We start from the raw sequence: 21910 nt of genomic DNA on the forward strand, positions 1-21910 counted from the left end.
TACCATCGCGAATCGAATGCAGCGCCCCGTCCGAGAAGACTTGTCGATGCTATCATTACCTTTCTGAATTTTCTGCATAGAGTTCTGGAGGTCGAAAGCTTTGAACTTTGAAAGTTTAGCATATCTCTCCTCAAGCAAAAGCCAAACTTCTTTTGAGGTCTTACTCCCAACAATGAATGAATGAGCATCTGATGACAAAGTAGCAGCTAGTAAAGTAATCAAGGTAGAGTTAGTCTTCCTCTAATCCTTATACTCTTGTGTAAACTCAGCGGTAGTACCAGTCTCTGTGATTTTGTATTTTGGAGGACAAGGCATAGACCCATCAATATATCCCATTAGATCACACCCTACCAACATTGACTCTAGCATGAATCTCCAAGTGACATAGTGAGTATCATCTAACTGCAAAGTGATGAGATTGCAGAAGTTGGAAAGGAGACAATCATCCAATCGACTGGTATTCATGATTATGAGAGTAGAGGTAATAAGAAACACAGAACCGAATACTATTATAAGATACTTCTTCACAAGAAAACCAAACAGAGAAATCTAGAGATACCCAATTTCCAAGCCTTCAACTTCTTCACAAGAAAACCAATAAAACTGAGTTGCTTCAATTATCCCCAAAATTTCAAAGTTCATAGACATTCTTCTAAATTTTCACACTACTAATCAAACTCCCCAAATTTCTGAAGATCAGAGTACACAAGAGCAAGTAGAGACTGAAAATGAACCAAAAGACAGTATGCTAGAGATGAGTAGCTTCAAGTAAACACAAAATCAAACATAGGTAATAAAATGATGGCTTAAATAGTATATGAATGTATGTCACATCGATTATCTTTCACACAGAGAAGAGAGCAACAAATCTGAGTCTTGAATTTCCTCAATCGAAAAAGCTAGGGTTTCGATTCTTCACTTTCAACTTTCTAAATCAAATCACTAGAAATAACTTGCTTCAATCACTAAAAGTATGCTTTTGTACTAGAATTCTTCAACAAATCATTGATATATTTCACCAAATCCTGACAAAATCAAATCGCAGAACTATGAAATTGAGCTTATCTCAAGAACGAGCACACAAAATCTCTGAAAAGGCCAATGACGGACATCGAGAAAGTAAGCTATGCCTGAGTAGCTAGAGCTCTGACGAAGATTCTGGTGCTCTGATGATGAAACTCGGTCCCGATCAGATTTGGCTCTTGATGCCATGTTAGCTTTACAGAGAAACTTGAAGAAGAAGGAAAAGAGAGAAGAGGAAGGAAGAAGAAAACAGAGCTATATTACCAAAAATGAATATGTCGAATACAATTGTGCCTATAGCTACAGTATTCCTTGTATTTATACCTATTTGGCTAATTACATTTTTAACCGTTAACATGTAGCAGTAAGTGCGGCAATCATTACATCAGTAAGTACGTTAATCATTGCAACATTGAGTATGGCAATAATCGTAGCCATAAGTGGTGATAATTACTAGAATAACTACAATTTTAATCGTGACTTGCCGCCCAAGTTATCAGCGACTTGACATGCAAGTTTACTAGCAGCCCAAGCCATGATGCACCTATAAATAAGGGGCAAGACGACCAGGTATGACATCGAACGCTAGTTGAGACTTATACACTCAACTCAAAAATATACTGACTTGGGCATCAGAGGGTCTTTTGCAGGTACCCCCCCCCCCCCTCCTCGCACCGACGACGAAGACTAGTCTCCGCTTCCTCATCGACTACACCAAGAGAGGTTACAAAGCTGAGAGAGATTACGGAGTGGAGAAAGGATAGAAGAGACAAAGCGAAGGGATGTTACGGACCGAAGGGAGGTTACGGAGCTAAGAGAGGTTGCGAAGCTGAGAAAGATTGTGTAGCGAAGAAAGGTTACGGAGAGAGGTGACGAAGCGAAGGGCGGTTACGGAGAGAATAGAGGTTACAGAAATAAGAGACGAAGTAAAGGGAGGTTACGGAGCGGAAAGAGGTTACAAAGAGATGTGACGAAGCGTAGAGAGGATATAGAGCGGAGAGAGGTTACGGAGTGAAAGGTGGTTACGGAGCGGAGTGAGGTTACGGAGAGAGGAGATGAAGCGAATAGAGGTTATGGAGCAGAGAGAGGTGACGAAGCGAAGGGAGATTACGGAGCGGAGAGAGATTACGGAGCGAAGACAAGTCAGAAGCGAAGAGAGGTCTCCGCTTTGTCATCGTCAGGTCAACGACGAATCGAAACTTCTCAATTGTCCCCGGTTCAGCTCCCGCTCCAGTCCACATTAATTGTTGGGTCAAATTCCTAATCGGAATTTTTCACCACTAACAAGTGGCGCCGTTTGTGGGAACACTTTTCCCTAAAAATTAATGGTGGTAGTAGCACCTGACGGGATTCCCTTTTTGTCACTAAGGACTGGGAGTGACGAAAACCAACCAGCAAATGGACCTCCCCCAATCCCAATCGGAGACCTGAACTTGCCACTCCAAAAGGAAAAATAGGATTGGGAGGTCCGCTGAAGCCGAAAGCTCGAAAAAATTCTGTAGCTAAACAGCGACTCGTCTAACGTCAGGCCAGCGGCGACGCCCTCAACATTGTCACAAGTGCAGGCGTCAGCGGAGCAACCGATGGAGGCTTTAGAGGATCTATCGTCGAGGGGGTGGTAGGCACTCTTAATGTAGCACTAAATGAAGGAACCAGTGTGAGGAAATCCATGAGGGCACGTAATGAATTATGGCACGAGAAAATGGAGAAAATGATAGACAAATGCAAACAGGCCGGCCCTCGAGAGCTTGCCGCTGAGATCGTACGAGATGTTGGTAAATCCCCATTCACCGATGACATCTTGAATATAGCAAAACCGTGAAGATTCACCATCCCTATGTTCCGATTATACGATGGAACCACCGACCCGGTAGATCACATTAAGGGATATAAACAGCAGATGTCAATTGAGACAACCAATGAGAAGTTAATGTGAAAAGTCTTCCCGTCAAGCCTCACGGGGCCGGCGTAGACGTGGTTCCAAGATCTCAAGGCTCACTTCATCCCGAACTTTGACATGTTGAGCCGCGTTTTCATTTCTCAATACTTTTATAGCCGTAAGCAGAAGAAGGATATGGCAACTTTATTCTGCACGAAGCAAAACACAAGAGAAAAGATAGGACAATTTTTCAAGGCTGAGATGCAACACGTTAATTGTGAGCCTTAATTTGCCGCAATTGCATTTAGAGATGGACTCCTCCCAGGCACACCCTTATACGAGAGTTTGTTGCGCGAACCCCCAAGAGACATGGATGACATCGTTACAAGAGTCGAGGGTGAAATACGAATCGAGAGGGCAAAGGAGGCACAAGAGTCCCGGGTTACTGCTGTCATCGCCTCGAGAGAGGTCGAATGGAATAACACTAAGAAGGAAATCCAAAGTGAAAGCGGGGGGTTACATCGAGATTGTCCCCCTGAAGAATGGTTCACGATTCACCCCGTGACCATATACAAAAGACATAGCCACAAAGGAATATTTGAGAAGCCACCTCCTCAATCAGAGGCTAGTGACGAGGATGAGAGAAGTTGATATTGCCCTCTCCACGAGGCAAGGGGGCATGGAATATATAAGTGCGAGGGAGTGAGACCAGCGATCCTTGCAGCAATGAAGACTGGTAAACTCCTTCAATATAAAATGACATAAATCAAGGCAACTAGAGGGGTGATGGAAAAGTTCATGTGCTAAAATTCGTCTTGAATAATGGAGAATGTACAATAATATTGCGGCTTCCTTTTGACAAAAAGATTGGTGCGACTCGTAAAAATTAGATAAGAAAAATAAAGTGCTTAGTGATTTTTGATCATGTTAGTATCATTTAGGAGACTATTGAAAGTATGTATTTTATGTTTCTCGCATGAATAATATCATTGGGACTGGTTCGTCGAGTAGGACATCGCCTTTAATTTGTATGATTGGTTCCTCGAGTAGGACAGTTGTGTTTGATTTGTAGAAACTGGTTCCTCGAGTAGGACAATTGCATTTGAGATGTAGGAGCTGGTTCCTTGAGTAGGACAGTTGCCTCATTGCTTCGGAACTGGTTCCTCAAGTAGGACAATTGTTTTGATTGATAGGAGCTAGTTCCTCGAGTAGGACAGTTGCATTTGACACGGAGAAGCTGGTTCCTCGAGTAGGACAATTGCTTTGATTCATAGGAGTTGGTTCCTCGAGTAGGAAAGTTGCCTTAAATGCTTCGAAACTGGTTCCTCGAGTAGGACAGTTGCTTTGATTCATAGGAGCTGGTTCCTCAAGTAGGACAGTTGTTTTAATGCTTCAGAACTGGTTCCTCGAGTAGGATAATTGCTTTGATTCGTAGGATCTGGTTCCTCAAGTAGGATAATTACCTTAATGCTTCAAGACTGGTTCCTCGAGGTTCGAGGAGAAAACCCCATTGAGGCTAAAGGAAGAAGGAGATCGTACAGCGTTAGAAGAGAGGAAAACTCCGAGACGAGCCCAAGACAGAGCTAGGCTTTGCAAAATTTCTCTTAGGACAAGTGTCTAAAGAGAAAATTTTGGGGCATTGTGGGAGTGGTCAAATAATTAAGACAAATATAAATGTGGAAATGAATGTAGCGGTAAGTGCAGCAATTATTACAGTAGTAAGTGCGGCAATCATTACAGCAGTAAGTACGTTAATCATTACAACATTGAGTATGGCAATGATCGTAGTCATAAGTGGTGATAATTACTGGAATAACTACAATATTAATTGTGACTTGCCGCCCAAGTTATCACCCAAGTTATCAGCTACTTGCCATGCAAGTTTACTTATAGCCCAAGCCGTGATGCACCTATAAATAGAGGGCAAGACGACCAAGTATGACATCAAACGCTAGTTGAGACTTATACACTCAACTCAAAAATATACTGACTTAGGCATCGGAGGGTCTTTTGTAGGTACCCCCCCCCCCCCCCCCCACTCCTCGCACCGACGACGAAGAGGAGACTCCATTTCCTCATTAGAGCTTTGGAGCAAGGAGAGGTTACAAAGTGGAGAGAGGTTATGGAGCAGAGAGAGGCTAGGGAGAGAGGAGACGAAGCGAAGGGAGGTTACGGAGCGGAGAGAGGTTGCGGAGCAAAGAGAGGTTATGGATAGAGGTGATGAAGTGAAGGGCGGTTACGGAGTGGAGAGAGGTTACAGAGAGAGGAAACGAAGCGAAGGGAGGTTACGGAGCTGAGAGAGGTTACGAAGTGTAGAGAGGATACAGAGCGGACAGAGATTGGGAGGAAAGAGAGGTTACAGAGAGAGGTGACGAAGCGAATGGCGGTTACGGAGCGGAGAGAGGTTACAGAGCAGAGAGAGATTACGGAGAGAGGAGACAATGCGAAGAGAGGTTACGGAGCGGAGAGAGGTGATGAAGCGAAGGGAGATTACAGAGCGGAGGGAGGTTACGAAGCGAAAACAGGTCACGAAGCGAAGAGAGGTCTTCGCTTCGTCATCGACAGGTCAACGACGAGTCAAAACTTCTCGATTGTCCCCGGTTCAGCTCCCGCTCCAGTCTGCATTAATTGTTGGGTCAAATTCCTAATCAGAATTTTTCACCACCAGCACCAGTCAGGCGGAGTCGTCCACAAATTTGTAATGATAGGAGGTGGCCAAATGATAGGAGCATTTTAATGCGACATTTTAATATTTAACTCCCCATGTTTTGCTTAGTTATTTCCTTTACTTAATCATTTTTAATTTAGTTTCTATTTTCTAGGTACACCGGAGAAAATGACAAGGAAATGAGCTTAAAGACACATGAGAAGGATGTGAGACGTTGGAGATGACAAAGGCAAGGCACAAGGGATGCAGAAATGAGCTGAAATGAAGAAATGGAGTATTCCTGGTCCGACTAGGAATCCCAGTCAAAGTAGGAATCCTGATGAGGCTAGGAAACCTGAGAGCACTAGGAGACCATGTGGTTTCAAGATGACTCAAAACTCAAGATTCTTCTAGAATACTTGGGAATTTTCGGTAAAATGAAGAACCCTAGATATTATAGGGGTCTTGGAGGTAAAAGGAGTAATTTTGGGGGATAAAAACATGATTTGTCATGAAAATAAAAGAAGATTCAAGAAGGTGACGTTTTGAACTTATCTTGGAGAAATTCAAGGGATTACAACAAGCAGAAAGGTTGAAAACAGGTCCAGATACATTCTTTGATGTCCACACTCCATCCTTGGCCGAAATTAAGGAGATAAATCAAAAAATAATCATGTAATTAATGCAAAAATAATCTCCCTAGAATCAAGGTGATAATTTGAAGACTTCTGATTGGTTGGATGACATAGCAGAGCTGACGTGGCATAATTATTTGATTGGTTGAAGCTGTGTGGCATAAGCAGATAATTCCTAGGAAATTAATAGAAGATTCATGAAGACTTGGAGACTAAGTTGCCATCCTCCTATAAATAGGAGCATCAACACACCACCTCTCGCCCTCAGAAAATAAACATCAGAAAAATTCTCTCCATTATCTAGTCTTCAGAAGCTCTGCGTCTCAAGCAAGGAGGAGAAGAAGTCATGCAATACATCAAGATCCTAGCCGCCATCCACCCTTGTGTCGTCCCTAGAAAATTGCTTGCTTTCAAGGATCTTCAAGTTCTTCGTCTTAAGGCTTTGTCATTCATCTTTCACGGTGTATTTCATACTTTCTTTTGTTTTCCTTTGTTTGATTCGTAGAGTTATGAATTCTAGTTAACATGACGTTAAGGGCAAAGTTTAAAGCCCGTTTATATGTTTTGAAATAAAGTTGTGATTTCTATATGCTGATTCCTATGTTGCTTATATGAGATTGCTTGATTGATTTTGGATTACATAAAACTTTTGCATGTTTGTGTTCTTTGGTGGCTAAGTTAGGATATATGCATGTAATTGGAGCTAGATTTAGGTTAACAATTCACCTAATAGTTTTGTGAACCTATTTCATAAGTAGTAAAGGCTTTGGACAAAAGTCAAAATCAATTAAGGAGGATTACAAATAGATGAACTTTTTCATACTAGGTTGTGCACTTTGATTGACATCCTTTTTTTGTTCTTCATGCGTTGAATGTGTTCTTGATTAGCTAGCTTTCTAGACTATGATTGCATATTCAATAGGTTTAATTTAGGTGCTTTCACTTAGATTAAATATTCAAGGAAAGTAAAATATGGGAAATCGTTTGCTTTTTAATGTTTCACATGGTCAACTTCTTTCTCATGACATAGAAAATCAACTCTAGGATTTGTGATTGGATTTCATTCATATGGATATGGTTTTGATCTTTGTTCCTTGCGTTCCATCCTTGTATATATGTTTTTACATTTTCTTTATGTTAACGTTGTTGACCGAGAGGTCTAATTAACATAAAGAATGAGAGAGAGAGAGAGAGAGAACGACACAAGCGAAGTATAGTGGTTCGTTTCCCGCCTTAGTGGGAAACTACGTCCACTTGAATGTTGTAGTATGTGTGTTTGGGATTACAAAGTGTGTAATGGAGTGTGTTGAGTTGTGGGAGGAGGCATTCCTTTTATAGGTGAAGGAATGCTTCTCCTTTACATGGTTTTCGATGTGGGACAAGCAACCACCATTTCTAGTCTTGAAGCCATGTTGTGAAGGCAACTTTGCAAGGCCGGAAAGGTGGCTTCCCGACGACGTATTTGCCACTTCCAGATACCGTAGCGTAGCTTGAACATAGGGCTACAAGATGCAAATAGCGGTTGGATCCCACCTTTATGCTTGGTGAGGTAGCAAACTAGCCTTGCTAGTAGAGGTATCTACAAGTCCCCGAAGTCCCCGAGTAAGAAGAGCTTCTTGATTGGGGAGTTATAATCATGAAGTCATCAAGCATAAACAATGTCCGAGAGGCGCCTAGCCCCTACAAGTCCCCAAACTCCGTAAGCAAGAAGGGACTCTTTTAACCTACACAATGAGACAAAAACGCGCATATGTAGAATGCTTGTTGTATTGGTTACCGTTCGTATTAATGGAATGCGAAAAGAATTCGATTTGTAGAGAACAACGAATGGTAGTAGAATTCAATATTCTATTAATTTGTATGAACATGTAAAATATTGGTAGTTGTATATGTGGATCTTATGGCCATATAACACGCACAATATATAGTGGCAAGTGTAATGGGTGTCCATATAAAATTGTGGGAGTAGTCCTGGTGACATCGTATGAAGCGTTTGTGAACTTGGGGCTTAAGTAAAGCATGTTGGACATGATCGAGCAAGTTGGGTTGTTCGAGCAAGTTGGGTGTAGTTGAGTGTGTAGGCGCTATGCGAGCATGCGGGGCGTGGCCCAAGCGCAAGTCGTGGCCATACTTCGATACCCAAGCTAGTCGTAACCCGAGCAAGTCGTTTATCCGAGCATGTTTAAGTAAGTCGTAAGTGTCACAAGCTTCTAGATGAATTTTACACGAAAGTGAATTTAAGCATGTATGTGTGTAGCATGTACTTGTAGTAAAGTTGCTAATAACATTTTGTAGGCATGCGTAAGGGTCATGGAGACATGTATAGTCATGTCAAAGGCTCTAATTGCAAGAGCGTAAGAGATAAGATATAGTGACTTATCTTATGCCGAGTTGGAGGCTAGCGGAGTTGGCCAAGCATGACGGTCCATTGCTCCGGCGAAGTACCTTAGTCGAAAGGTGATGATTTCGCTAATTGGAAATGTGGTCGATGATTACGTCTCCTTGAAACAAACTAGGTGATTAGTACATGAGTTTGTAAAATCAACACCAATAATTTGCATATGTATTTTGATAAAATTGTAAGCAAAATAGTTGTTGACAACAAATGGCATACTTGATTGTGTGCCGCTAATGTGAAATTCAATATGGCAATGAAATGTTAAAGAAACATTTCAATATGTCATTACGTAAGTGCTAGGCCCTGGAGAATGTCCAAAAAAGTGCAATTTACATGCAATGAGATGTAGAGCCATGGAAGTATATGCATGACTGAGGTAATCTAAGCATAGTATACACGTGTGGACTTTGAGACAAAGTCAAAGAGGAGCATGCTATATATGTAACCCAACAGTGTATTGATCATGTACCATGTGTCGTTCGTGATGTAATAGCTCAAATAGGATTTGATTAAGATGCTAAGAATATCAAAAGGTTGATAGATAGGCATGCTCCGTTAATCATAAGAGATGATAAAATATTGTCACTTTTAGGCGGCAAAGAAGCTACCAACATACCATTAGATGGAATAAGATGGTCATGCATTATATGCACTGAGTTACACATGATTTTGCATATTAAAGTAGCATACTTGTGAATCATATGCACATGCATTGACTTACACCTATTATGGTATCACAGTAACACATATATGAGTCATATATGCTATACTTGGTTGGGACGCGAGGTTAATAGACATGAATTAGATGTGTTTAATGTTTACAGCAGGAGCCCAAGCATACATATATGTATTGACAAGTGTACCATGCTATTGAGAGGTGGCATCAAACTAATAGTCATGCTGTTCTCAAAGTGCAGTAGTTGAAGTTTAAAACAGGTGTGTGGTGTTCGTATCAATAAGAATAAGGTGAGAGAGGCTTAGCTTTCTTCATGTCATTCTGTTCTCCTGAGAGAGGATTGTATGCGGCTAGAACTGGAGATGTAGACGTCCAGTAGTGAGTTTGCTTCGCTAGATGTCCGGGCGAAATGGATGGGTGTCCTGATCACTTTCAAGGTACAGCGGTGCCTGAAGCGTTTGACGCTTGTACGAGCTGGGGTTAGCGGTGCCCGAAGCTCATCATGGATGAATGTCGGTGATTGTCTCTCCCTTACGTGGCTCAATACCTTGAAGAATAGCAGATCATGAAAGAAGGAAAACACGATGCTAGCAGCTATGGCAGTTGTGAACATGCATGGGTGTCCAGAGTATATGTATTGGTGCTCGGATCATGGTTGACGCAAGCTTGGCGGAGCTTTGGTTGGCAGTGGCTCGTTAGCGGAGGTGTTGTTCAGCGGGCCCTTGCCGACGGAGGAAATGCTCAGCGGAGACTTGCCAACGGAGGTGCTGTTCAGCGGAGACTACCCAGCTGTGAAGCCCAGCGGAGGCCTGGAGCTGGCTAGTGGAGGCACTGGATGGCAGAGCGTTAGCTTTGGCTGCGGTGGCGAAGTTTTGGTGCTCAGCGGAGCTTTGGCTTGTGGAGCTTTGTCCAGCGGCGGAGGCCTTAGCTAGCGGTGGTGGAGCGCTGCCTGGAGGTTGGCGCTAGTGGTTGCTCCTAGCGACATGGTGGCTGGCGGAGCGGGTGTTTGGTCAACGGTGAAGCTCGGCGGAGCTCGTGGGTCAAGTGAGTACTAAGCCTTGCTCCTAGCGACATGGTGACTGGCGGGGCTTTGCTAGCGGAGGTGGCTAGCGGAAGAAGAAGAACATGACAGCGGTTGCTCCTAGTGGCGGACTTGGTGCTCAGCGGTGACTCGTGGAGTCAGCGGAGACAGCCATGACTTTGAGTTCGGCGGAGGTAGCACTTGGAGGTCGGCGGAGGCCTTGTTTGCTAGCGGTTTGCAGTAGCGGGACTTTGCTAGCGGTAGAGCTAGGAGGATGGCCAGCGGGGTTTGCTGGAACGTTGGAGCTTGCTAGCAGTGCACTGGCCTGCTAGCGGCGGTAACCAGCGACGGTGCCAAGCGAAGGACGATGTCGACATCCAGCGGTGAGAGATGGTCGAACCGAAGTTGATGATCTGGTAGCGGATTGCACTGGGCTGCCGGTGGCGGTTCCCAGCGGAGGTCATTGCTGCTGACACAATCTCGGCAGTGCCGCTGATTGAAGCCTGGGTTGCTGCTGGCTTAGCTCGGCGGTGCTGCATTCGGTGCTGCAGCTTGACAGAAGCTCGGCGGTGGCAACCGAGTTGTGATTTGAAACTGGCGCCAGTCCTCGCTAGCGGAGGATGATGATTGAAGATAGGATGGGTGTCCAGAGAGGTTTTCTGGGTGTCCAGAGTGAATCATCAAATTTTTTTTTTTTTAGATGGTCGCTGACCATTGTTTGACTGCTGATGACCAACCTTGTCAGCGTTGACTGGAGTTGGTTGGCGTTGACTGGCCCAAAGTTGGTGTTGACTTGACCGATGGTACAAGTTGCCACTAAGAATATGTTAAGATGACTTAACTCAATGGTAAGTGACGAAGCCTTTGTGTTGGCTTCCCACAGACGGCGCCAATGTTAACGTTGTTGACCGAGAGGTCTAATTAACATAAAGAATGAGAGAGAGAGAGAGAGAACGACACAAGCGAAGTATAGTGGTTCGTTTCCCGCCTTAGCGGGAAACTACGTCCACTTGAATGTTGTAGTATGTGTGTTTGGGATTACAAAGTGTGTAATGGAGTGTGTTGAGTTGTGGGAGGAGGCATTTCTTTTATAGGTGAAGGAATGCTTCTCCTTTACATGGTTTTCGATGTGGGACAAGCAACCACCATTTCTAGTCTTGAAGCCATGTTGTGAAGGCAACTTTGCAAGGCCGGAAAGGTGGCTTCCCGACGACGTATTTGCCACTTCCGGATACCGTAGCGTAGCTTGAACATAGGGCTACAAGATGCAAGTAGCGGTTGGATCCCATGAGGGTGTTGTTTATGCTTGGTGAGGTAGCAAACTAGCCTTGCTAGTAGAGGTATCTACACTTTATTTTATTTATTTTAACTTTTGTTTTAATAATCTTAAAACCCTCTTATTTGTGTTTACTTATATATATCTCTTTTCTTTGTTTTATTTTTGTAAATAATATTTTATACTTTTATTAATTCTTTATATGTTTATGCAATTACAGGTGTACCCTCAATCCACGGCTAGAACGATCCCTACTTATTCTATACTGACATATACATTTTGCAGGGTTAAATTGCGCTTTTGCTTTTAGCGTTGTCAATTTTTGGCGCCGTTGCCGAGGATTGAAAAATCACTTGTTTTTGTTTATAATTGTTGTTTGTAAACTGTTTGAAACTTAGTGTAAACTAACTAGGACGTTATTTATATTGTTGAACACGAGTTTTAATTGTAAGTTGTAAATTGAATGGAATAGGTGAAGTCTCTTTTGTTAATATTGGCCTAAACCCCTTATTGGTACCTAGTTCAGGTCCCTTAAGGTTTAGGGCAGCCTTTATTAACACTTGTTGAACTGTCTTCACACTTATGACATTTTTCATCTCAGTAAGTATAGCCTATGTGGAATGGTGTCTAGGAAGAGGACAACGTTCATGACGAGTTTTTGAATCCAGAAGTGCTTGCAAATGGGCATAAACCACTATGTGGGAGTAGCTCATGCCAAAATGGATTCTGCCTCTCGTGGTCGCCCTCCCTTACCTGGCCATTTCAGTAAGGTTGCCCAAAGGATTTGAAAGGGAGTTTGTGTCTAGGCGACTATACTTGGGCCGCATGTCCACCTTGATTTACGGCTTGGAATTAGATTCGATATCAACAATATTGATAACAAAAGAAAATGTTGTGATACACTAAGGTATATTGGATAAAACATAGTCTTGAAAATGGTAGCTGTTTCAGTCTCATTGCACATCGAGACTCCCTGTTCCCGTACCTAAGTGTTCAAATAAATTGAACTCTTGACTACTAAGGTAAAAAAAAAAACACTTGTAAAAATATTTTTCACGTGTTGTACTCACTTGTGTATTATGCACAATGTACTTGTTAATTATATTTGTAGTTTGTAATTCATAGTTACTTGTTTATATTTTTTGTATTTCTTTGTTAATTATAGTCACAAACTTTTTTTTAATGGGTCTCTGGGGCAAGATATTGTTTATTTACTTATTCTATTAATTTATTTATTATAAATGTAAAATATGTAATGTAACAAATTTATTCTATTAATATATTTGTGCTTGAAAGTCCTATATAATTTTTAGATAAATATTTTATTATAAAAAATATGAGCGTCACTACATCATGTGGAAAACAACTTATATAAAAAAGCTATGAAGAAGATTTTAGAGAAAAAAAAACACTCAAAATTTATTAAAATTGTTGTTAGGAAATTTTTTTTTTAATAAACAGTTTTACAATAATATATATAGTTTTTTTTTTTTTTGAATCAAAGTATTCAAATTCATTCATCTCAAGCCAGAATGGCATGGATACATACATTCCCTTGCCAACTCTAGGGCAAGTTTAGGACGTGGTATACTAGCACCACCCATTAGACAACCAGTGCTCACTTATTATAAGCAAGCCTATAACTATGACAAATCTAGGACACAGTAAATAGGCATAATTCAAAAACAAACTAAATTCTCTCATTGCCATCCAAACTAGGGCTAGGAGGTTTGGCCGGGTCCATCCTCCTGGATCCCAAATACGAAAACCCATAGAATTATATCCCAATAGTTTGGTCCACATCAAGGCCCAAGTCCAAACAGTATTCTTATTTGTTTTGGGCACCCAAAGCCCATTCGATTTCAGTACCCAACCGCTGGATTTGGGCCACCAAGTTAACTTGAGCCATACAAGTGATCTGGGCACCTAACCTCAATTGAGTCCACCTTCTCCTGCACCGATCACCGCTGCCGCACGCATAGGATGCTGTTCATCAACTCTTCAACACGTCAGCCGAAGGGACTCTCTTGCAGGTTGGAGTCTCCAAAAAGCTCCGGTCATTCCTTCGTGGAGTACACAGCTTTGTATTATAGTCGCAAAGCCCGTCACCGCCACCCACTAGTCACGTGACTCTTTCCTCTGCCGTGATCGGACCGCTGGTAGATTGTCAGCCGTCGCTAGTTAGAATCCGTCCACGCCAACAATTCTAGATCCTCACCGGCCTTGAGTCGTGCTTTGCTTGGTCAGATTCGACCTAGATCCTGGACGGAGGTTTCCTTTGTTACCAGCCTCCATTGCAAAACTCCGACACATACAAATCCATCCTTCTTTCCAAAGATTGTAGAGAGAAAGTTTTGGTTGCGATCCCATCTAACGAAGTCGAGGTTGGATTACCTCGAGAAGACATTGAAAAGCAGAGAGAGACTCTGGGTGTTGTTTGCACCGACTGGCATTGCTTGGATCCTTAGCCATGGCGGCTAGGGTTTGACAAAAGATGGAAAAGGATGCGCCGCATCCCTTCCCAATAATATATATAGTTAGCAAACTACCAAGGTGGTTTAGTTCATATTAAGAAGGTTAAGGACCACATAGTCAGATGCAGTTGGTGAGAGATTGAAAAAAAAAAAAAAAACCCTATGCGGCTCTGGCCGCCCTCCCCCTCCCCCTACTGGTGTTTCCCACCAATCTACCGTGGACATCCTCTACGATTTATTCGACGCTTGACGGCAATTAGGACGCTCGCTCTCTTGATACTTCTAATCTCCTTTTCTTCGGGGTTCGATATGTGGAAGGCATGGCTTCACAATTGGGATTGGCTGACCTTTGACGACGGCTTTGTTTCTATGATCGATGGTGATGGCGAGGTTTGGCGGCAGATTGGTTGGCCATCTCCTATCGGTGACTGCGTTGTGCCTTGGCAAGTTTCGGCCTTGATGTTTACCATGGTCGGGGCTGCAGCGGACGTCGGTGATGGTAGTGGCCAAGTGCTAAGGCCAAATCTAAGCCCAATTGATGGGCTTGAAGTGGTGCAATCCCGAGACCTGTGGAAGATCTGGGTTTGGGACCCAGGTATTAGTTATCTGCATCTCTGCTATGCCGGATTTGGTGGTGTCTCCATCACCGGGAGAGTAGTATCCGACCATATTCAAGGACAAGGAGGAGAAGTTGGGGCTTGGGTCGTTGGGCCTTAGTTCCAATGTGGTGGGCTATTCAATTGCAAGTTCAAGGCAGTGGGCTGGTGGCTTGGGATTGTTTTTGGCCTACTCCATTTCGTGACCCTTTGGATTTTACATTCGTGGGAGGCTCTCTGCAATTTACTAGTATTTTTGTACACCAATTGAGGTCTCTAGGCGAACTTACTAGTCTAGTTGTTTCGAGTCATGTAATATTCACTAGGTTAAGAGCTTCTCCTGCTAGTTGCTTGTTTAGAATAAGTGAGCTCATTTTGTTTGCAATGAGGCTTACTTGTCATTTGTTAGGAAGCTTGTGCCATCTAGAACTTTTGGCATGAGACTACTTATGATGTATGTGCCTTCTGGTCATGGATAAGTAATGAAGTTATCTATTTCTCCAAAAAAAAAAGATGGTTTAGTTTATTCTCACTCTGTTCTTTCTAATTCTAATGTCATTTCATTGTGAGTCCAAATATGTAAATTTGTCAAAGATTTTAAAGAGAAATTCAAATCAACATTCATGTAACATGTATTGTCAATACTTTTCTCATTTGTCAATAGTAAGTTCAATAGTGAGCTTCTATTTGTATCTCCTACTTGGTATATACACCTCCATCCATGTCTTCAAAAACAAAATTCTCGATTTATCCCCCCCACAACCCATCCCACCAAGACATCATCAAAAAAAAAAAAAAACCATCCCACCAAGTGTCTCTCCAAGAATCCGAGTTCAGCTCAACCATCGCACTGTCTGCACCGAGGTTGTAGGAGTTCTTAGCATTGATAACAATGACAGCAATGGGAGTATGATGAGGTTTCAAACTCGATGTGGGAGAAAAACACTAGGGAAAGAGGAGGCGACTAAGACTCCCGTATGGATCATCACCGGTGAAAACAACTTTGCTGGTCCTATAGGGAGGGTATAATTGGTTGTTTATGAAAACATTTTGAATTGAAAACAATGCATATGCTAGATCTTGAAGTGTGATAAAACTACCAAAGTTTATTAAGGTTCAACGATATTAGTTATTTGGGACCCTTATTTCTAACAGATGCCTCTAAAGTCGCAGCAAAATAAATCGTAGACATGTCGCAATGAGGCCTCTAAGAAAGACTAGAAATCTGGTCAAAGAAAAATAGAGATCTGGTAAAAGAAGAAGACTATAGCATTATAACCCGCAAGTGCTTCCACAAGTGCTTGTTGCAGACATAAATACCATTGAAAGCTATATAGTAGATTGCTTGCTCCATACCTTAAGCAGCTATTGCCTAGTTTGCTATATTGCATATAGCTCACTTGACAACTTAAAAACCAACCAGTGTATGCATCAGCACCGATGCCTGTTAGCATCTTCCTTCGACTGTATGATTTGAATGTCAAAAACTAAGAACACAAGAAGCAATCAAAGAATGATCACAGAATGCCATGGGGTATGTAGGAGAGAAGTGTTGACAGGGAATTCGACTTCCGAAGAATATATACATTGGCAATGGAAAATGTCATGGAGTTATGCACAAGGGCAATTGACATGAACATCAAATCAGGCATTGAAGATTGGACTAATATGCAGAGAAAACCAAAGAGACAATCTAAATATTGAAAATTTGTTTATATTGCATCACTAGCACTTGGACAAATTTTGTAATAGAAAGTAAATATTGTCTTGGAAGATTTCAGACATACTTTCTTCAAGACACTGTTACTTTAATAAACAAAAGTAAATTCACCATAAGAAGTCATCAGACCACACTTGTTGTGGTCTATATGAGTTCTCTCTTACCCTTGAGAACCTGAAAACTTGAATTTTTGACAACATAACCTTCAAGATAAGCTTCATTACAGAACCAGCTTCAGTCCGTTGAGCTTTTAGTTTATCATGTAGGTATACACGAGGCCACTGAGAATGCCATCCATCTTCATAAGGGAAGGATTGAGCTAAGAGTCCTTCTGTGTTTCGATGAGAAAAGCTTCCTGCCAGAGGGGAAAGGCCTTTTCATTGCCATTGGCACCATCTGCAGAGAAAGACCATTTGAAGAACTTCTCCAATGCTTGGATAGGCTAGAACTTGCACTGTCCTGCTTTGGAACAATCCCCAACTTTGGATTCTTTACAAGTACTAATTGGGAATTCGAACTTCCTTGTTCTGGAATAGCATTGGCCACAGCATTATAAATTCTTGTAGCAGACACTGAATCCACCGACACTGACCTCCTCATTGGTTGTACATCATCTTCAGTCACTCGTCTATTATCCGCTAAATCGCTCAATGCTCTTGGATCAGAACTTCCCTCAGCCAAAATAGAATTGGGCAAAACCTTTGAACTTTCAACACTCCTTCCATCAATAGAAATTGCACTGACATTCTCATCATCTGTACCTCCAACCTCACTAGTCCCTCTTCCAATCCCTTCAACACTCTCCAAATTCTCCACCCGAATGCTCTCCCCAGAACCCGAACCACTCGCAATCGAATCCGGGACACCCACTTGATCACTAGCAGCACCACAAACAATCGGAGCGCGGCAAAGAGGGCAATTCTTATGTGATCTCAACCATGTATCAATACAAGGGATGTGAAAAGCATGACTACACTTTGGCAAAAGCCTGAGACTCTCATCTTCCTCAAACTCACTCAAGCAAACAGAACAATCCGTCCCCTCAATCAAACCCTCATCTTTTCTATACTTACAAACTGTAATGGAATCGATCAAAGCCTGAGACAGACCCACAGAGTGGATGTACCAAATGGGGTGATCAAGCACAGGCCCATGATCCTCATCAAGAAAATCTTCCGCCGTAGCAAACAGAATCGGCGAGCTTCTCCTTCTGGGATTTCTCCGCCTCGAATAGTATCTCATAATTGCAAAAACAATACAGAGAAAAAGAGAAGCCCCGATCATACAGGACCCAACTATCATACTTGTTTGGATCAGATGCTTCTGGCTAGTATAGTCTGGTCTAGTCTCAACCACCTCAGGCAGCAGCGGCGGCGGCGGTAGTAGAGGTGGTGGCTCAGGAAAAGCTGGTAAATTTGGTGGTAGAAGATTATCACCCACAAAAAATTTACAGACTTTTGGGCAGATTTTGCAGCAAGGTTTATCACACAAGCCTTGTTTATTTAGATTCGGGTCACAACTAGTTTTACAGATGGCTTCATCTGGATCGTTAAAGATGTTTCCTGGGAGGAGCTTTCTCTGAGAAAACCCCATTGGGAAAAACAGAGCAGGAAGAAGAACAGAGATGTATCAAAACAGGGGAGATGGATGGAGTTTCATACCTTGTTTACGAGAAAGCGAAAGAAAGATTGTTGGTTTTGGAGATTCCTTGGTCTGCGTTGCAGACTGAGGCTAGTGGACAATAAGGGGTGAGATTTTCCACAAGAAGATAAGTTGGGTGTGGATTGCTTGAGGCATTTCGCTTTCGAAGAGAGACTCTCAAGGGGGAGAGAGGGAGTTGCTTGGCAGCTCTTGGTTCGGTGGCAGTGGGATAGTCAACAATCAGCTTTGATCGGGGTAATTGGTGCGCGTATACTGTGGAGTATAGGTCAAAGCGAAGTGAGAGGTTGGAGAAATGACTAGGTTGGTGAATCGTCCCTTTCATATTAAATGGGAAGTAATGAGCAATGTATCTTTAATTCTTGGTAAGCAATCACATATGAGTAGTAATGAACTTGAATATTGTTCTCACATTTTAATTATATCAAGATTTTTATTTTGGTTATGCTGTGAGATAATTTTAATTACAAAGAGCTACGCGCTTTATTTTAAGAAAGTCAATTTTTGTTAATATTATTTAGTTTACTGAGGTATCCTCATCTAAGAGATAGTTTCTAAGGAATTAAAGAAATCTGACGGATAAAAATAAATAAACAGTTTTAAGTTATACATGTGACTACAAGATGCACTCCTCCCTCACAATTCCTTAAAACTGTCATTTATGTGAGCAAAACTATTAGTATAATGACATTAAGCAAGAGATTTTATAAGTTCGACGTACAGAAGACGTAAGTGTTTATATATTTTCAGTTTTAATGTGATTAAAAAAATAAAAATGTCCATTTTTATCCATAATAATTGTTTAATATGATAATAAGTTATCATTTATTTTTATTTTTATTTTTAAGAAAAAGATTAGGACATTAGGTCAACTAATTTTTAGAGGTCTCACTGTCTAAACCCTTGTACTGATACCAACTTTCATCTAATTCATTGCTAGAAATCTCTATAGAATTTGATGTGTGTGGTTTCGTTGGGCAGGGCTAGGTGGGGGTGTTGCTAGTAGTTAGGCCGGAGTAGGTGGTATTTTGAAATTCTTGGGAGGCTCTGCCCCAAACTGAAATTGTTCTGGTTTATCTCATACCATGTTGGGCCTGAGCCCAATACTTTTGCCTTCCTTTATGGGTCAGCTAACCCCATTCTGGACCAAACAGTTTTGGTCAAGCCCTTGGAGCAGTACCATCCTTCAAGTTATGAAGCAACATGTCTTATCCAAGACATAAATTGTTGAATCTGGACCATGATTTCGCCGAAAGAGCATAATCTAGTAAACAACCCGCATTGATGCCACAAAATATAACCTGGTCTAGATCAAAACTTCAAAAGATCTTAAAAACCATTCCAAAAATAAAAAATAAAAAAAATAAATTATATATTCAACTAAATCGGTTAAATGCTAGATGTTCATTAAGAAAAAGAACCAAAAGACTATTTCCAATTGACACAATAGGTATAAGTTGGAGAATTATTATATGGTTCTGGACCATTGGTACATGTAGTGGTCCGAGTTGTTGTCATTGGTCCATATGACTTGTACTTATTTCTAATTGGTCTGTTAATTTAATTTTTTGTTTCACTCCCTGCAAAGTTCTTACCAAATTCAAGTAATATTATTGGTCCAGACTACCATATGTCAATGCCACGTGGTAGTCTAATACCATAGAATAATTTCTCGTTATACATGTCTCTCTGATTTTAGTCATACAATATTTTGCCATCGCATTTCATAGTGAACCGTGATTTACATTTGTTCCTGTAATTAGTACCCAATTCCCACTCTCAACGCTAACCAGAGAACTAACTGAATTTTGTTTTTTTGCGTGAAAATGAACTAACTTACTGAATTAAATAAACGTAATGAGCATGAAGTTAAACACCAGACCTCTTGTTTTTATGTCAACTGAGTTAGTTGGTTGCAGTCGTCATGGAAATTATCTTCTATTATACTCAATGTGCTAGATTAGATAGTAAAAAAGCAACCAGGGTGGCGATAGGCATAAGAAAAAAACGTGTTTGACAAGTTGGAAAAAATTGGTTTTGCCAACTTTATATGATGAAAATGGGGTTTGCTTTCTACCAAAAACAAACGAAAGGAAGAAAATTAGGATGTTAAGGTCTCCAAGAGACCAAGACTATCATCCCTGTCAGCTCTTAGCTGGTTCTTCTATTAAATTAAGGATTAAACCAAGCACTTGTAATTAATATATATATATATATATATATATATATATATATATATATATATATATATATATATATATATATATCTATGGTCTTATTTAATCCAACTCCAACCTTTGACAAAGGAATATAAGTAATGAAAATACTAATATAAAGTTTTAACTCGTTGGCTTAAAGCCTTAAATAGACCAAGAACTGCATAGTTGACCATGGCGCTAATGCAGAGAACCAGTCATTTGTCTTTTGTCAATAAACAAATGCGTCTTTCATATGCATTTACCAAATCCATTATGAACTTAAATGATTACAATAATGTGTTTGGAGCCATGGACAGGAATTTCCCTGTACTTTCTTAACTTGACTGGTCTTGATCTTATTGAACCCAGACAGACTATATATATGCTTCTATCCATTTCATAAGCTTCTCATTTACAAATCTCTTAAAAAAAAATTAGGCAACTGATGCAAGAAAAATCCATGTCAACAATCACGTCGTCCACCGATCTTTGGAGCTCGAGAAGTCGTGTACTTGTAATTCCTCAGAGAGTTCATCGGAATTTGTTTTCTATAACGGCAATAAAACCTCAGCAGGGATTCACAGCCAATCCTTCGTTGTTGTCTCTCTCAATAGGCCAGAGGAGTAGTGCTCTTAGCAGAAGCGATGCCAAGATGTAAGTATCTTGTTGAATTTCTTGAGCTTTATGAATTAATGAGATAATTTCTCGAGAGGTACGGTTGGAGCAAAAACTTATTACTATCATCTTCATTTTTCTTGATGCAGGAACAAGATTGTATGCAATGTTTCAGGAGTTCCAACTCCTTCTGGAGCACCTTCACACTCTTGGTAATTACCAATCAAAACCTTAAAATTTCCCTATATGATTTCCTTGATATTTTATCTTTTGCAATTACTATGTATTGATGATTAACACTGTGATTTCTTAATAAAGGAGGGGCTGGATGATAGGGATGTTATTGACAGTGGTTATACCCTTTTGGAGGCACAAATGGGGGCCCTTGCAAATAATTAAAAGTAACTATACTTAGAGCTTACATTATTGTCAGCTATGGATGATTTACCTCATGTCTCAAAAGTTAAGATTTGATTTATTTGATTGTGTAGATAAGGTGGACATGGTAATGAACACAGTTGAAGTAGTGGCGGAGGTGGTCGAAACGGTGGCCCATAAAGTGGAGGAGGTGGCGGATGGAATAGCTGATAAACTTCCTGAAGATGGAAAGCTTAAAGCGGCAGTTGAAGCAGTTGAAGCCATAGCTAAAGAAACAGCCAAAGATGCTCACATGGTGGATAAGCTAATTGAGAATGTCAGTCTGGAAATAAACTTATACCAAATTGCACTATATAAGATAATATCTCTCCTTATAATTTATCTAAGTCTTGTATGAAAAATTTGTGCAGGTTGAGGCAGCGGAAGATAAGGTTGAAGACTTCTTTGAGTCGGCCATGCATGGAGCTGGAGATCAGGGGACCAAAGTCGACGACGATGGTGGTGAACAAGGAAATGTAGAAGAAAAGAAAATCGAATGATTTTTGGGATTGATTTTTGAAAGCAGATGAACATCCTTATAAAATCCAGATGTACATCTGTAGCTGTACAAATTAAGGATCGAGTTGGATATTGTATGATTGCTTGTAAAAATTAAATTCATTGGTTATTTCATTCTTTTTATAATAAGAATATAATATTATTCATTTCTATAGAG

General features: G+C 41.1%; 2 protein-coding genes across 3 annotated transcripts; one reads left to right on the forward strand and one right to left on the reverse strand.

Moving 5' to 3' along the window:
• Positions 1 to 16323: 16323 nt before the first annotated feature.
• Positions 16324 to 18211, reverse strand: LOC133723593 (RING-H2 finger protein ATL52-like). The gene has a single exon (XM_062150464.1). The coding sequence runs from the start codon at positions 17936 to 17938 to the stop codon at positions 16646 to 16648; it is 1293 nt and encodes a 430-aa protein (XP_062006448.1). The 5' UTR covers positions 17939 to 18211; the 3' UTR covers positions 16324 to 16645.
• Positions 18212 to 20519: 2308 nt separating this feature from the next.
• LOC133737659 (uncharacterized) lies at positions 20520 to 21907 on the forward strand. Of its 2 annotated transcripts, none has more exons than XM_062165967.1 (5): positions 20520 to 20856; positions 20967 to 21029; positions 21139 to 21218; positions 21309 to 21511; positions 21606 to 21907. In XM_062165967.1, the coding sequence occupies exons 1-5, from the start codon at positions 20648 to 20650 to the stop codon at positions 21732 to 21734; spliced, it is 684 nt and encodes a 227-aa protein (XP_062021951.1). In that variant the 5' UTR covers positions 20520 to 20647; the 3' UTR covers positions 21735 to 21907. The 2 variants fall into 2 exon arrangements, with proteins under 2 accessions (XP_062021951.1, XP_062021355.1); XM_062165371.1 differs by having other exon boundaries at positions 20528 to 20856; positions 21136 to 21218.
• Positions 21908 to 21910: the final 3 nt, after the last annotated feature.

The sequence above is a fragment of the Rosa rugosa genome, chromosome 1 (assembly GCF_958449725.1).
Source record: "Rosa rugosa chromosome 1, drRosRugo1.1, whole genome shotgun sequence".
In the NCBI taxonomy this organism is placed as follows: Eukaryota; Viridiplantae; Streptophyta; class Magnoliopsida; order Rosales; family Rosaceae; genus Rosa; species Rosa rugosa.

What these genes read in the sequence shown, in the direction of transcription:
- LOC133723593 (XM_062150464.1), bottom strand. Translation starts at nt 17,938, where the DNA reads ATGGGGTTTTCTCAGAGAAAGCTCCTCCCAGGAAACATCTTTAACGAT.
- LOC133737659 (XM_062165371.1), top strand. Translation starts at nt 20,648, where the DNA reads ATGCAAGAAAAATCCATGTCAACAATCACGTCGTCCACCGATCTTTGG. An exon ending in GGAGCACCTTCACACTCTTG is followed by an intron (nt 21,030 to 21,135) that starts GTAATTACCAAT and finishes TTCTTAATAAAG; the next exon opens with GAGGGGCTGGATGATAGGGA. An exon ending in GCCCTTGCAAATAATTAAAA is followed by an intron (nt 21,219 to 21,308) that starts GTAACTATACTT and finishes TTGATTGTGTAG; the next exon opens with ATAAGGTGGACATGGTAATG.